General features: G+C 36.8%; 1 protein-coding gene across 39 annotated transcripts in view; it reads left to right on the top strand.

Moving 5' to 3' along the window:
• RFX3 (regulatory factor X3) overlaps positions 1-16,712 on the top strand; it is a 288,425-nt gene that overhangs the window by 32,289 nt on the left and 239,424 nt on the right. For 8 of the 39 annotated variants that reach the window (XM_072839758.1, XM_072839754.1, XM_072840013.1 and 5 more), the window contains 2 exons: positions 1,203-1,260; positions 3,342-3,371. The exons of 7 other annotated variants lie outside the window; for them this stretch is intronic. Coding sequence is in view for 12 of the 32 variants with exons in the window: in XM_072839780.1 (XP_072695881.1) it covers positions 3,976-3,982 (7 nt within the window). In the remaining 20 variants the exon portion in view is untranslated. 24 more of the 39 variants (XM_072839780.1, XM_072839875.1, XM_072839797.1 and 21 more) reach the window with 17 other exon arrangements.

Below are 16,712 nucleotides of genomic sequence, written 5' to 3'. Positions count from 1 at the left end.
CAAGAGCTGTTTTTCTATATAAGATTTTAGGATAGGTTATTTTTCTCTCTTGGTGGCTGGCTATAGTTAATGTGGTGAGGAACTTTATTTTCTTTCATTGCTTGTATATGTTTAAGACAAAACTGTTCCTTCACATTGTTACCTGGTTATTCTTTATTTATTTATTTATTTATTTATTTACTTACTTATTTATTTGTTTGTTTGTTTGTTAGTTAGTTAGTTAGTTAGCTCACTCTTTCCCCGATGTGGGGCTTGATTGAACTCATGACTCCGAGTCCCACACTGTGCCCACCGAGTCACCTGAGTGCCCTGGTTGCAGTTATTTTTAAATGCTTTGTATAGCTTAGCTTTCTGTGGGGCTATGGAAGGCACAAAAGAACCCCTCTCACTTTCCTACCTCCTCAGCCTGCCCCAAGTGGGATTAAAGGCATGTTGTATTAGAAATGTACGATAACACACACAGTTTATTGGGAAATGGTAAGGAAGGACATCGAAGCTCTGGCAATATGAAATTCTAGGTGCTGCTCAGGGTGGTTTACTGAGAGCACAAATATGAGACTGTTCGTTTTTTTCCCACTCTTTTGTTACCCATGTGTCACCCTGTATGGCGTCTGGGTTTTTGCATTCTTTTTTTTTTTTTTTTTTGGTTTTTGCATTCTTAAATGGCAGTCAACTGAAGTGCAACTAAATGCCACATGCATTTCCATAGTTGTTTCATAGATTAACAAATATCAAGCCTGTATCAAAGCAAATTCAAATTAAAGATGGTAAAATATAACAGCTATTATGAAACACAGCCTGTGACATGGTGGCATGTGGGTCAGTAGATGTGGGCTAACATGGCTAACATGCTGCTGATGTCATAATTCTTCTACTCAATAATGGGTTGGTTATGTAGGAAGGTGCAGGGGTTGGTATGCGAACTTCCGCTTCTGCTACAACAGTACTTTAAAGAGAGGCCTTCCATTGGCATTCAGAAAGGTGAAAAGAGCAGGGGTAGGGGTCAGGTGAGTGGTGGGGACGGACATCAGAGGGATAGCATGGAGTCTGAGTATGTACATGTAAGCCATTTGTCATCATTGGTCTTTGAGATTATGTTTGCACCCAAATTACTTCCTTAAATTTCCACTTAGTTGAAATGCAATTGCCAGCGCATTCAATATGATAAAACATTGCTATTTTAATATTTCTTCAATCTTCAGCTTCTGTGGGAAGATAATCACACAATCTACTGGTTAAGAGAACCAGGATTCAAGAGAAGTAAGCTGGAGCTGTATCCTTCTTCTCAATCCTGTGGTTTTAAAAAGCTTTCTACAGGGTGCATCAGAAATTCTCCTATACATTTTCCAATTTTTTTTATGGATATAAGGTTGCAAGAAAAATGAATTGGATAGTTTTCTGTCTTAAGGCCTTCATAAAATGATATAACAAAAAATTGTACATTTGTGTGTAGGAGTTACAATTCAAGAGCTATTATAAGCTCTGCCACAGTTAGTGTATTTAAAGAGTACCTACTTTCTCAAATAGTATCTTTAGAGAAGTCTTTACAACTTTATCATAAATCTCAAGCTATTTGAGTTATTTGTATTAAATAACTGAATTTGATATTTTTCCTTACTATTCAGTTTTCATGATTGTGGACATCTGATATGGTCATTAATATCATACCTAATAATTGTGAAAACTAGTATGGGCCTGGAGAAAAGAGTTTTCCAAAGTATACTTGTACTAAAAGTGCTTACAAATAAGGTTTATTAAAACAGCTTAGAGGACATTTAAAATAACTAATAGGTGTGTCAGTGGAGTCCTTCCCTTGGAAAGTAGTGGGAGATGAATTTACCTTGAGTTATCCTGAGAAGCAGTGGAGAACAATTCTATGTGAGTCTGTTCTTCCCAGTTTTTTTCCTTTTAATCCAATTTTTGGACCTCCTTTCACTTTGGTAGACCTGAACGTCTTTATTTTATGTGAAACAAGGAAGTTGCCTTGGGAATGGGGTGTAGTAGGAAGGAAAAATAATTGTTTTTACATATAACATAGATTATAAGACAGTGATTATAATATACTTCACATTTACATAGTAGATCACACCTTACAAACTTGGTTTGTGTGTTTAGCATTTTATTTAGCCTTTCTCAGCTGGTCAGTTGTCGTAGGGAGTAGGGGTTTCTCCATGTTTTGCATAGGGCAACGAGGACTGAGAGAGGTTAAGAAATACCTTTGAAGCTCAGAGCTTGGTAGATGGATGATCTAGCATGTGAACTCAGATCTTGTGACTCTTCCTCTAGGATTCTTATCCACTGTATTAGTAATTTTCAAATTATATTTTCCGATCAAAAGTTTTCAGGAGCCACCCTTGGGGATGTTGGTGGCTGGAAGATCAGGTTCATTTGAAGACAGGGCTTCAGAGCCACTGCTCTATACTGCTTCCTTTTGTGCACGGACTATAAATTAGAGCAGCAAATTATACCTCTTGTTTTGTTCTTACATTCTGCTAGAAGCCATGATCAAGGTCATATACTTGTTTTCCTATTGGCATTGTGAGTGTAGAAACAGGAATTAGACCCTAGGCATTTTCCTTGACTTCTGTTCCTCTTCTACCAGCATTTACTGAATTAACACAGTACATAGGATACACTTTTTACCAGGGCCAATGATGATTGCTTCTAAAATAGTATAGTTTTAACAATATAAAATTTTATAAAGACTAAAATATGAACTGTCCATATTAAATATGTTTTGTCTTGGCCACAAAGTGACAGTAATAAGCATTATCATTTTTTATACAATTTAAAATATTGAATGTACTTCATAATCCCAAGTCTGGTAGTTAAGTACATTGGTTCTTAAAAGTGATTTCTGTAAGCCTTTGTGTAAAGCCTTGAAAATTCTAGGATGGATTAGCATTTATAATGGTAGTAATGTTAATAGTGTCAAAAGTGTCAAAGTATGGTTCCTTCGCCATATAGAATTCTAGAGCCTTCAATGATAATAGATTCCAAAGTATGTTTTTACCTTACTGAAGTATGCATTTAAGCCTTATTGTATTGTGAGAATCTATGAAATTAACTTATGTGCAAATAGAAGAGAAATCCCTTCAGTGGTCCAACTGAAATGTTATGAAATTTAGTAATGGTTAAAAGTTAATAACAAATTCAAGAAGAGAGTAATGTTTAGACTCAAATCATAGCATTCTACAAATTGAGTATGTGTTAACAGTTTTGTGGTTTGAAAAATGAGCGTGACTCTGGAGTATTCTTTTTTTTTAAACTTAGGTCATTGAACTCTTAGAGTGCTAAACTAAACACTTTAAACTAATAATGTTCCATTATTTTCTCCATAGCTCATTATGGACAAGAGAACAACTGGAGAGGTATTGGAAAGGGCAGCAGAAAGGGCATTGACAGGAGTGAGGAAAGATTCAAGTCTTGGAAGTTACTTGTTTAGTTTACGGAAAGAAGGAGGAGAAAGACCTTAAAATCTGTTTTCGAACTTCTTTGTACTTTATTTTCTTTGGTTACAAACTTTCAGCTGAAAATAATAAAGCATCTAAATGACAGGTATAATAGAGCCTGAAGTTACGGCCTTGAAAGTCAGACCTAAGTAGAATGAGCTTAGGTTATAGAAGAGATGATTTTAATTTGTCATGAAGAAGACACTCCCTAAAAGGTCATTAAATTCTGAAGTGGCAGTAGAGGGACATTTGGAGGTCATACCCCATAAAAATGCTTATGGCCAGAATGGTTATTCAACCAAATATATATTTTAGCCTTAAAATCTTTACCAACCGGAAAATTCTTTGATTTTAATTGTGCTGCTGAGAAGAAACAATGCAATATGTATATAAATATGCTCATAAACTAAAGATGATGCATGTAATTTATGGAAATCCCCTTATTTTTTCAGAGACAAATGAAGATAAAATTCTAAGTACATGTTCAGTTTGGGATCATAGGAACAACTAAAATGCCCATACTATGAGAGGTAATATAAATCCCATATTATTATGTGCCCTTAAAAGATAATTGATAAAAAATACAAAGGAAGGCAACAATTAAGAATGTGAGAAAGGTGCCGTATCCTCTGGCAGGTGGTCTAGTGCACATAGCCCATGGGTTTTGAGGGAGTCAGACCTGAGTTTGAATCATGGTTCACTCACGTAGCAATTCAGTGTTCTTATTAATAGGAGGAGAATAACTGTTGCCTTGTAGATTGTGAAAATAAATTAGAGATACATGCAAAGTATACAATCCAGTACTTGGTCCTGAGCAGAGCTTAACAAGTGATAGTTCTCTTCATTCTCCCTGTTAAGTCTTATAGTTTTTCTAGGAGTTTGAGTCAGGAAAACCAATATAACAGAGAGGATAAAGAGGTAAATTGAACTTTGGTCATTTTGGGGATAGGGTTCATTCAATATACTTTTTCCATTTACTATTTAACTTCTCAAATTTTGCTATAGTCCTTCTATGCTCAGCAAGAATTTCACTGTTTTTGTTTTTTACATTAAGGAGAAACCAGTTTTGATCCTACCTGGAGCGAAATCTTCAATATCAGCCCCATTTTCAGGAAGAAAACTGTTCAGTTATGAGTAGGAAACTGCCTGTGAAGCAGAAATTAAGCATCTTTAGATCTTAACTCCTAGAGAAACTCCCTATTATAGAAAGGAAGTAAATGTTTACTTAAGAGTTCAGTGTGACAGATGCATTATTTTCTTGCAATTTGTGGGCAGTATACTGTCATTTTGTTTTATTTTAATTAGTGTAATTGTCTTAAATTCCCTTCTGACCTGGGCTTACCCCTATCCTACCTCCTCCCACCCCTAGCTAACACAAGTCAGCTAAATCCCTTAGCTAGCTTGCAGGATCTTTTATCTCATAGAATAACTAGTTAGCGTTTTGTAACAGTCACCAATGTTAAGTGCTACCTATGTGTCAGGCACTGGGGTAAGTACCTTCTACTTACAAGAACTTCACTATCACATTATCTCTTCACAGGAAGTAGGTACTACAGATCCATGATCCCTTACATATGTCTGGATTTCAGAAGGGTCTGAAAATCGCCAGTTTGCCAGTTTGTAGCAAAGCTAATTTAGCTGTAGAATCTGAACGGGATGATATAAGGCTACTTGAGTCTTTGTTTATCCCACAAATTGACCAATCATCCATTTAGCTACAGAAATGTTAATGTGTATGATTGTGTGTTGCTCCCCCAGGTACACCTGGGGTGTTACATATATGTGGTATTACTTGCCAAAATTACAAAAACATTTTTTTGAGTCATGTAACATATCTGGCCCAGGGTCTTAGGATAGGGAGTTCTGTTTCATTGTACCATTTTGTAGATGAGCATTTAGAATGTAGTAAGTAAATTGCCAAGGTTTGGATGGTATGTTAAGATGTTAAGGAAATTACTCAGGTAATGCATGGTAGAGCCAAATTTAAATGTAACAGCCTTACTCTTAAACCATGTGCTGTTTTACTGCTCACTTGCCAAGGCAAGATTGAGCTTAGTTGGCGCCAGTACATCTGTCTTGAGTTGACACAATTGCACATCTTTGCCAACAGAGGAAGACTTATATCTGGATGTCTGTGATGGAAGATAATCCTCTTATGATTTGTATTTGGGTGTGGACTGGTATGCTTTTCTACATATTTTGGGTATAGATATGTCTCTTCATAGAATTTCCCTAAGTATAGTGGAGCACAGCTGCAAAGAAGGTCTGTGGTCAAGGTGGGAAACTGGTTCCTCCCTTGTCACTGCTCATTATTTTACATTATTTGTATCTCACTCAGTGCTGGAAATGGCTTGTTTTGACTGCACTCAGCACATAATTATTTAGTGCCTTCTGTGTAGTAGGCTAGAAATAGAACATTGAATGAGAAGATCATGGTCCCTCATGAGGACAATATTGTCCATGTAGATGGGGCAGTTCTTGGTGGGGTACTCTGTGTTATAGCATGTGTTAGTGTCTGTGGGCCAAAATGGCCATCCCTGATCATTGTGACAACCAAGATGGCCCCAAAGGTTTCCAAAGATCACAGGTGGAGCACAGGGTAGAGGTGTATCTGGATGGCATTTGGACTCTTAGCCCTGAGGATACCAGCTGCCTACTTACCCATCTCCTATCCAACTTATTGAATAGTTGATTTTAAGCATTTGTTTTTTTCTAGAATGCTGGCTTCATGCAAAGTAAACAGAATTGAGAGATCTATAAAGCAAATCACTAAACTGCTGACACTTCGGCACAATGGCCAGACTGAAAAGCAAGATTAGTTGTGGATAATCTTACCCATGGCTAATTGAGAATTCTCATTATACTGTGTAAATAAAGAACATAAGTTAATAAGCAACCAAGTTAACATACCATGTGATGCTGGATTTCTTTGTAGAATCAAATCAAGCCAGGACTTTGCATATGCAAGTTATTTCTCAGATGTGTACTATAGCATGCTTGTGTTAGGTGTATTGTGTCATGTTTAAACATTCCTGCTTCACTTTCTTTTTTAAGTGACATTTAAAAAAGAGATTGCAATAATAATTTATGAGTGGAAACAGTCCTATGAAGAATTTATGATTTTTGATTTGTCATTTGAAGGAGGAAGAAATGTAAATTTTTATTCAGTATCCATATCAACTGCTTTTTAATCAGTATTTTATAGTAAAGATAATAGTATTTGGAAGTTAATAGAACCTCATGCTTATGATAGTTGAGATTATTTTAAATGAAAATTGTTGTGTTAATGATGACAAAAATTGTACATGCTTAATGTAAAACATTAAAAAAATACAGAAAGGTACAGAGGAAAGTAAAAAAAAAAATCACCATTCTGTTCAAGATGACATCACATCTGCTCACAAGAATACTGTCCGCTCTTCTCAGGATTTGTCTCTTAGTGAGTGCTTTGGTTGGTGCTCACTCTGGCAATCTGGGGGGTACTTCTGCTCACACATATGTACTCTCTCTCCCCTTCAAACACAAAAATATGTGCACTTCTCTTAAAAACTGGGTTATACAATTTGTTTTTTTTAATTTTTTTATTTTTAGCTTTGACACTCATACTGACATTGTTTTTTCATGGCAAATAACATATTAGTACCATGAAAGTATTTATTTAAACAATTATGTAGCTAATATTTAAGTGGCATTCTATAGTTTGGTGTTACAGTTATTGTGTATACATCTTTGTGCAACATTCAATTTCCTTTATATATGAGTTGTTAGGAATAGAATTACTGAGGAGAAGGCTGGGTATATCTTTTTTTTTTTTTTTTTTTTTAACTAGCAGACTGCTTTCTAGAAAGCTCATGGCATTTTATATTCTCAAGAATAGTGCTGGGTGTTTTTTGTTTGTTTTTAAGAATAGTGTTTTATTTATTTGAGAGAGTGTGAGAGAGCATGTGTGCAAGTATGCATGTGAGCAGGGAAGGAGAGGGACAAAGGGAGAGGGAAAGAAAGAGAGCGAGAGCGAGAGCGACCTAAGCAGACTGGGAGCTGAGTGCTGAGCCTGACCAGGGGGTGGCAGTGGGATGGGGGCCAATCTCATGATGGTGATCATGACCTGAGCTTAAATCAAGAGTCAGATGCTTAAGGGACTGAACCACTCAGGCACCTCAAGAATAGTGTTTTAATGTTTTGTTTCTTTGCATGTTGTCTGACACTGAGTATAATCATTGTAATTTTTTTTTGTATTTTTGCCAATCCTATAGTTTAAAAGAATGCCTCACTTGGATTTGTGTTCCTTTGATTATTCGTGACAATATTTTTTAAAAGTATATTCACTAGTCATTTGCATTTTTTTCTGTGGATTGTCCATTTGTATTGTTAGTCCATTTTCCTGTTGAGCATTGTCCTTTCTTCCTTTTTAAAATTTTAAGATTTGTTCATAATATAAGGATATGAATTTTTTTGTCATTCATACTGTCCATATTTTACCATTTAAAAACATTTGCTGTTTTGGGGGGCTTTTGGGACATTTTGGCATGTAAATGTGTCACTTTTTTTTTTCCATTTGGTACTCCCACATTATGATATGACTATTATAATGCATGACATCTCAGTAGATGTTTAAAAATTAGATGTTTAAAAAAAGGAAGGTACTTTTCAGATGGGAAACCATTTTGCAGGTGAGGAAGGCAATGGATTGCTTATGTTAATTTAGATATGTTTGTTGTGATTACATTTTCAGTAGCTGTATATAAAAATAGAGATTATGAGAGGGAGATACTTTGAGATAGTTGAAAGACTCATTTTAAGCCAGATAGCCCTGACTTTGTTTTTAATTTAGACAAGTATTTATCATATACCTATTATACTTTAAACATTCATAATAGATTTTTCCACTTAGTAGTTGTGAAGCTATGGGTATGTTTGTACTAAAATTCTTGACTCACTTTATTTATTTGTAAAAGAGGGATGATACCTACCTTGTTGACTTATTATAAGGGTTAGTTACAGTTTACCTAGCAAGACCTGACATATAATTAGGCAACAATAAATCATAGTATTGGTTTCATTATTCTTCATAGTAAAAGAGTGTAATGTACTTTTAGCCCATTATGATGTATACTATCATTGCTGTGGTAGTGATTTCACATATGAGTAATTAACTATGACTGTTATAACTTTATTAATAGAGAAAATGGAGCCTAGCTAGGTTGGCTACCCTTAGGATCCTGTCAGATGAATAATATATTTATTAGCATTTTAGTTTTCAAAGTTTCTTCTCATTTTTTGTCTTACTTGTTCTGTATAGTCTTACGATAGGATGGGCAGGGACCATGTAATTTTTCAGTTTATAATCGAGGAGCTGAGGCTTTGAGAGAATAATTGAGTTGTCCCAAGTCATGTGGCTTATAAGTAATTAATTAGGTTTATATTTTTTTTCTACCCATTATTAAGAATCTCAGTGAACCCAGATTGACTCTCATTGTGGTAAGGAACAGAGAACGAACCTGACTATAACTGCCCTGTCTTCATGTAGCTTTAGCCATTTTATAGTTTCTTGTGGTTGCTCCTATTCCAGTCCTTTGGATGTTGGTCCTAATGTTGTAGATGTCTATTGCATTGATGGTGGTTGCAGTGAACCTCACCTCTGGATATTTGCACACTTGCAAAATCCCTTCCTTTCAACTTGGAGTGAACCTGCAGCTTACTTTAACCAAAAGAATGTGACAGAATTGAAGCTTTTCCTGATCTGGACATAAACCTTCAGAAGGCTGTGTAGCTTTTGCATTTGGGTTTTTGGGACACCTGAACCATCGTGTTAGATATTTGGTTACTATCCTAGAGAGACTATGTGGAAGGTAGGCTACATGGAGAGAGAGAGGCCTGGAGATGACATGGAGAGAGAAGCCCAGTTCCCTTCTGCCAGCTGGAAGCAGTGCTGTGAATGAGTGATCACCGGCAAGATGAGCAGAAGAACTGCCTTGTTGAGCCCAACCCAAATTGCAGAATTATAAGCAAGTAAAATGGTGTTTTGTTTGTTTGTTTGTTTGTTTGTTTTGTTTTTAGCAGTAGGTTTTGGGGATGGTTTTTTTTTTTTTTAATTTTTATTTATTTATGATAGTCACAGAGAGAGAAAGAGAGAGAGGCAGAGACATAGGCAGAGGGAGAAGCAGGCTCCATGCACCGGGAGCCCGATGTGGGATTCGATCCTGGGTCTCCAGGATCGCGCCCTGGGCCAAAGGCAGGCGCCAAACCGCTGCGCCACCCAGGGATCCCTGGGGGTGGTTTGTTAAACAGCAATAAGAAAAACAAAAGAAGGGGCACCTTGCTGACTTAGTAGAGTCTGTGACTCTTGATCTTGGGGTTGCAAATTTGAGCCTCATGTTGGGTGCAGAGATTACATAAAGAAAAGAAAAAAAAAAGTGTTCTTGAAAATAAAAGTTTTTGCTAAAGGATGTTTACTTTTCTTGACCTGTTGTGGTGGTGTTGGGCTTTCCCTGGCTTGCCAGTATCAGACAGTGTTAGAGATAATAGTGATAAATAACTTCCTTTAACTTAATGACATGGGCCTAGCTGATACTTGGTGATTCTCAGGCAAACCTGCTTTCTATTTGATGAATTCCTAGAGAAATTTCAGGAGATAAGGTTGCTTCCTGTGTTCAGGTCTCTGAGTCCTCTTTGCTGTTGCATGTCCTTCTCCCACTCTCTCTGGTGCTTTTGATTCTTGTTAGAACTGAATTGGATTTGGCCTAAGTCAGCCAAGCAAGACAAGGGTAAATAGCCTTTCTTCCTCCCTTGAACTTGTTCCTGTTCTCCAGAAAAGACCTCGGAGGCCTTTTGGGGCTGAGAGGGGCCAAGACCAGCAGCCACCTTTATTTTTCATCCTGCACATACCACTTAACTGGAGAGATAATACACAGTGAGATGCTGCTTATGCAGTTTATGTTTCCCTCTCAAACATCAGTTTGTTTCCTATTTATTGCAATATACATTTTCCCCCATAAGTTTCCGTTAGATAAAAGAATCAATCATCTAAAGATGTCTACTTAAACAATTTTTTAAACACTTTTTTTTTTGTTAAAATGCTTTTTTGTCTTAAAAACTACATAAAGATAGGTTTAAAGTAATGCAGAGCTTGATTGGACTTCCAGATTAGCAGAGTGAGGGCCTCAGAGCACTTGCTCTTCCTCTACAACAGCAAAAAACATGGGCAAAAAAATTAAAATCAACTATTTCAGAATTCTGGTAATTAACCGAAGTCAGCAAATGAACTGAAAATCATCTGTCTGAGAGAATAAAAAAACAACTGAAACCTGGAAGACAGTGGGGTCTGTGACATTTTAGCTTGTGGATGCTTCCATCTTCCCTCCCTCTCCAGCTTGGTGGTATAGCAAAAGCTGGCAGCATTGCCCTCAACTGAGAGAGATCTGACCACTTCTGGAGACCCATTAAAAGTACTGTCCCCAGAGCACAGTTAATATTTTGTCCAAACTTGTGGCTCCCTGGGAGAACTGTTCTCAGAGAGTGGTTGGCTATTTGATTTGACTCAGAGCTCTGCTCAGTTGGGGGAAGAAAAAGCCCCCAGGGCTTTGCTGAAACAACAGCGAATGTTGGCAGCATCTCCACTGCTTGAGGCTTTTTATTTCAGTTGAGGCAAACCAGAGCCTGGCCAGAAATTCAAAAGGAAATCCTGGAGAATTAGCCAACCATAGGGAACTCTGAAAAATCCCATCATATTCCTGGATATCTAAAAGGCTGTGCTATGTTCAAGGGTGTGCACATTTCTAGGAAAGACCTGGAAGAGTGGAGGATCCTCTCTGGTCTTGAGGCTCTACAGAAGGAAGCAGAAGGAGAAGCTAGGACTGTCTCATATGCTGCCTATGGTCTGAAGGTGTGACTTGTCACAAAGATACCTTTGGCAAAGGGTAGAAGACATTCAGGCAAGACATTTAAGAAAATCTTCTGACTAACCATTGGCTGACCACTAAATTACATGGATATAGGTGTGACACGTAGGAAGCCATGCTTAAAAATAAAAACAAGAACTTAAAAAAATCTAGCAGAAAGCTCCATTGCCACACATTGCAAGGAATAAGAGAGTCCACAGAATTAGTTCATTAAACTGCTATACAAGTAGCATCCAACAGAAGAACGATAACAAAACAAGTGATCAAAAATCTTGGCAGTGTGAGGATTCTGGTGCCAGAGTTGTTACAATATATTATCTAAAATAACCAGATTTTAACTTAAAAAATTGAGATACATGTAAGAAATGGGAAAATGTCATACATAGGAAAAAAGAAACCCAAAGCAAAAGCCAGTCATTAGAAAAATGTCCCTGTGGGAACCCAGATATGGACTTCATAAACACATACTTTCAGCTATTATAACTATATTGAATGAACTAAATGAAACCATATCTGAAGAATTAGAGGAAAGTCTGAGAATGGTATCTTACCAAAGAGAGTATCAGTAAACCTAGAAATTACTTAAGAAGAACCATATGGAAATTCTGGAGTTTAAAAGTATGATAGCTGAAATGAAAAATTCACTAGAGGATCAGTAGCAGGTATGAGCAGAAGAAAGAATTAGTCACCTTAAAGGTAGCTCAATAGAGATTATCCAGTTTGAGGAGTAGAATGAAATAAAAATGAACAGATCTTCAGGAGACCCTGTGGGTCACCATACAGTACCACTGTATGCATAATGGGAGGCCCAGAAGGAGAAAAACAAAAGAAAGAGGCAGAAAGAATATATAAAGAATTAATGGCAAAAAACTTTCCAAACTTGCTGAAAAATATTAATCTGCACATGAAAGAAACTCTCCAAACCCAAAGTGATCCACACTTAGACACATCGTAGTTACATTTACAAAAGTGAAAGACAAAGAGAAATCTTGAAAGCAGCAAGAGAAAAGGAACTTGTCATAAAAGGGATCCTCAGTAAGATGAATAACTGACTTCTTACCGGAAACCATGGAGGCTAGAAGACATTTTCAAAGTGTCGAAAGGAAAAAAAGACTCAATTAGGAATTCTGTGTCTGGCTAACGTCTCCTTCAAAGATGGCAGGAGAAATGGAGACATTAACTAAACCAAGCCAACCAACCACCACCAACAAAAAACAACAAAGCTAATCAAACAAAACAAAAACCTGGAGAATTTGTTGTGCTAGCAGAACTGCCCTACAATAAATAGTAAGGAGAGTTTCCCCTTTGGGTTGAAATAAAAGGACAGTGAACTGTAATCCACATAAAGTAAACAGCAGTGACAAAGGTAACTGCATAGTAATTATGAAAGACATACATATGAAGAGACACATAAATACATTTGTCTTTATATATTTTTTTTCTCCTGTTTTGAAAGACAACTGCCGAAGGCAATAATAACAAACCTATTGACGGGCTTATAATATATAAAGAGGTAGTTTGTTTGACAATAATAGTAAAAAGGGAAAGAAATGGAAGTATATTAGAGGAAAGTTTTAAATTATTATTGAAATGAAGTTAGTGTTAATCCAAATTAGAATGTTTTACGTTAAAATCATGTGTATAATTTCCAGGGCAATCACTAAGAAAATGACTCAAAAAAGATAGTGGAAAAAAGAACAAGGGAATGCAAAAGGCATGCTAGGAAATTTGTTTAACACAAAAGAAGGTGGGAATTGGGAGAGAGATTTACAGAGCTCTAATATCATCTTGTAGAATGGAGGTTATAATGTAACTTCAATGTTAAATAAGATATTTGTAGAATCTTTAAGGAAATGTTACCAACAGAGCATATTGGTTCATGGATCCTTCTATGGGGCTTGATTTTGTGGTACTACCACATACTTATCAATAGATTTTTAAAATATGGTACAAGGAAAATGCACTAAAGTGAAGACAGTGTGAAGTGATTCAATTAACCCTTGGTTCTGAGGTTGCAGCGATGTTTCCTTGGAGATGAAACAGCAATAAATGGAAGTGAGAGATCCCCTTTATTTTGTTCCTGAAAGCTTGGGTATGGAAAATTGTGTCCTCTTCCTTCCTCTAAATGTGGAAATGAAAAGATGAGCAAAGGGCTCCGGAGAGCAGAGTAGATGCTGGGAAAAATTCATCTGGAGATAAATGCACATAGGAAAGCACTGTTGAATGGAGAAATGTTCTGGGAAGAGTATTTCAGAAGGCTTGAGAGGTATTTTCTATTTGCATTTTCTGCATATTGTTAATTTTGTTCTCTATGGGTGCACTGCTCAGTAGAGAACCCATCTCATCACAAGGATTGTTCATTGCTGTGTAGAGCTGCCACAATGATAATGTATTACATATGCCTTCAGAAAATAGAACCGATGTTTAGCTTTATGGTATGAAGACAGTTTAATTATATCAAACAATACATGTAATTTCCTTATTATAGGAAAAGTGATGAAATTGAATTTTCTTACTGCTGATTTAAGCAATCATTTAAAAATGAAATTCTCAATCTGTTTTCAGTCCCAGCACAGTTGAAAAATATAGCACAGTTGCATCTGTAATGATGGCTCACTCAACTGGGAACATCTCTCTGGGTGAGAATAAGTAATATTTTTAAAGACCTCCAAGTAATTCCAATGTGGCATACCTCCTTTCCATTACAAATAACACATTTAAATCATAGATTCCTAGACTCTTAAAGAAATTAGTGCTACTAAAAGATTACAGTGATTAAAAATGAATCTACTCTTGTGAGACTCTTTGGTTTTCTTTTTTTTTTTTCTCTTTGGTTTTCTTAAGCAAGTTATGTTGAACATTTCTGTTATTTTTTTTTGTAGTACCTTTCTGAGACATTTTTATTCCGAGTTTTTAAAAAGCATATTAACCATTTTTAAGCGTGCAGGTCAATAGTGTTAACTATATGCACATTGTTGTACAACCGATCTCTAGAATTTTTCATCTTGGAAAACTGAAACTCTATACCCATTGAAGAATAACTCCCCCTTTTTTCTCTTCCCCTCAGCTTCTGATACCACCAGTCTACTTTGTTTCTTTGAGTTTGACAACTTTAGGTATCTTATATATGTGAAATGATGCAGTATTTGTGTTTTTGTGACTGTCTTTTTTCACTTAGGATACTCAGGGTTTATCCATGTTTTAGCATTTGATGGGATTTCTTTCTTTTTTAAGACTGAATAATGTTCCCTTGTATATGTATACCACATTTCTTTATGCATTCATCCATTGATGGATATTTAGGTTGCTTCCACCTCTTGGCTATTGTGGCTAATGCTGCAGTGAACATAAGGGTGCAAGTATCTCTTTGAGATCTTGTTTTCAACATCCTTGGATCTGGATCCAGAAGTATAATTGCTTGATTGTATATATGCTAAGTCTATTTTTAATTTTTGTGAGGAATGTCCATACTGTTTTTTCATAATAGCTACATCATTTTACACTTCCTACAAATAGGATACAGGCATTTCAATTTCTCCACATCCTAGCCAACACTTGTTATTTTGTTTGTGTATTTTTGTCCTTTCCTTTCCTTTCCTTTCCTTTCCTTTCCTTTCCTTTCCTTTCCTTTCCTTTCCTTTCCTTTCCTTTCCTTTCCTTTCCTTTCCTTTCCTTTCCTTTCCTTTCCTTTCCTTTCCTTCTTCCTTCTCTCCCTCCCTCCTTTCCTTCCTTCCTTCCTTCCTTCCTTCCTTCCTTCCTTCCTTCCTTCCTTCCTTCCTTCCTTCCTTCCTTCCAACAGTGGCCATTCTTATCATTCCTAGGTTTTTACTGCTAGTCCTCTTCTGGAATTCATGTGATATCACATGAACATATTGCCACCTTATAAGACACAGTGAAGTTGCTTTTTTTTTTTTTTTCTTTACCTCTAGTTTCTAAAATGATAAACTTGCTTTAAAGGCAAGTTTAGGGATTATTGTCACTGGACAGGCTCTGCTCTTATTCTCAAGAAGTCCATAAATGTTACATCTGTAGATGCATTACTTCAATGTGTAACTAATGTGCTTTTCTGACTCTGAACATTGGTTGTCTCAATTTCACTTGCCCTGTTGCATCTGCTTGTGAATCTGTCATCCATTCTCCACAGATTTCTTGCCTAAGTGGGGTTGTATTACCAAAAGCTTTGATTCAGTGCTGGTAGACCAGCTACCTTCCAGTGCCCTATATTTGATGATCCTGCTTAGACATTTAATAGGAAGTACAGATTATAGATGGTGTCTGTGATGATGTTCAAGGAAACAGATATAATGCTTATTATAATCCATCTAGTCCTCACAGCTGTGTAAGTTTTTCTTTCTTCTTTTTCTTTTTATTTTTTTAAAGATTTATTTTTATTTACTTATATTAGACAGAGAGAGAGAGAGAGAGAGGCAGAGGGATAAGCAGGCTCCATGCCGGGAGCCCGATGCGGGACTCGATCCCGGGACTCCAGGATCGTGCCCTGGGCCAAAGGCAGGCATGAAACCGCTGAGCCACCCAGGGATCCCTCTTTTTTCTTTTTAAAGATTTTATTTATTTATTCATGAGAGACACAGAGAGAGGCAGAGACACAGGTAGAGGGAGAAGCAGGCTCCCTGAAAGGAGCCTGATGTGGGACTCAATCCCAAATCCCGGGATCACACCCTGAGCCAAAGGTAGACGCTCAACCACTGAGCCACCCAGGCATCCCAACAGCTGTGTTAAGTTTGAGTGTTTTATATTTTACAGATGTTTAGATTGATTAGGATTCAGTGTTGTTTCTAACCTGCCTTTGATGCTTCCAAAGACTATACTGAGGTGTTGTAAGATTGAGGATAATACACATAAATCTTGATGCTGCCACCTGGCTGAATTACACCTTTGTATATGTTTCTTATCCTCTCTGAGTCAGAAATCTCCTCTGCAAATTAGATAGTGATACTTAACCTTTTATCTTAAAAATGTTCACCTTAAAAATAAAATCATCATGGGTTTATTTGGGAATAGCAGAGAATTGCAATCTGGGAGGTACAAGCTATGGCAAAACCATTGGAAAGTCTGGAGAACAGAGGAAAGATAGTTCTTTCATAGAAGGAAGAGGCCTTTGGGATAATGGCTTCTATTGGCTGGATTGTGAGTGTGTCTCATTGGCTCCACTGTTGCTAAGGCAGAAAGAAACCTTCCTCCTGCCGAAAAAGTGAAATAGAAAGGTCTGCTGTTTTCCTACTGGATTTGCAATTGAAGAGGAATGGTAGGGCTCCATAGCTACCCCCTGCTGATCTCTCAACTTCTTTCTAAATGAGGTTTCCTTTTAATTTTCACAAAGGACTCATTAGTACTATGGGCT

Source organism: Canis lupus, chromosome 1, assembly GCF_048164855.1.
Source record: "Canis lupus baileyi chromosome 1, mCanLup2.hap1, whole genome shotgun sequence".
NCBI classification, from domain to species: Eukaryota; Metazoa; Chordata; class Mammalia; order Carnivora; family Canidae; genus Canis; species Canis lupus.
The sequence above is the reverse complement of the archived record's forward strand: the minus strand, read 5'-3'. Positions and strand labels throughout refer to the sequence as shown.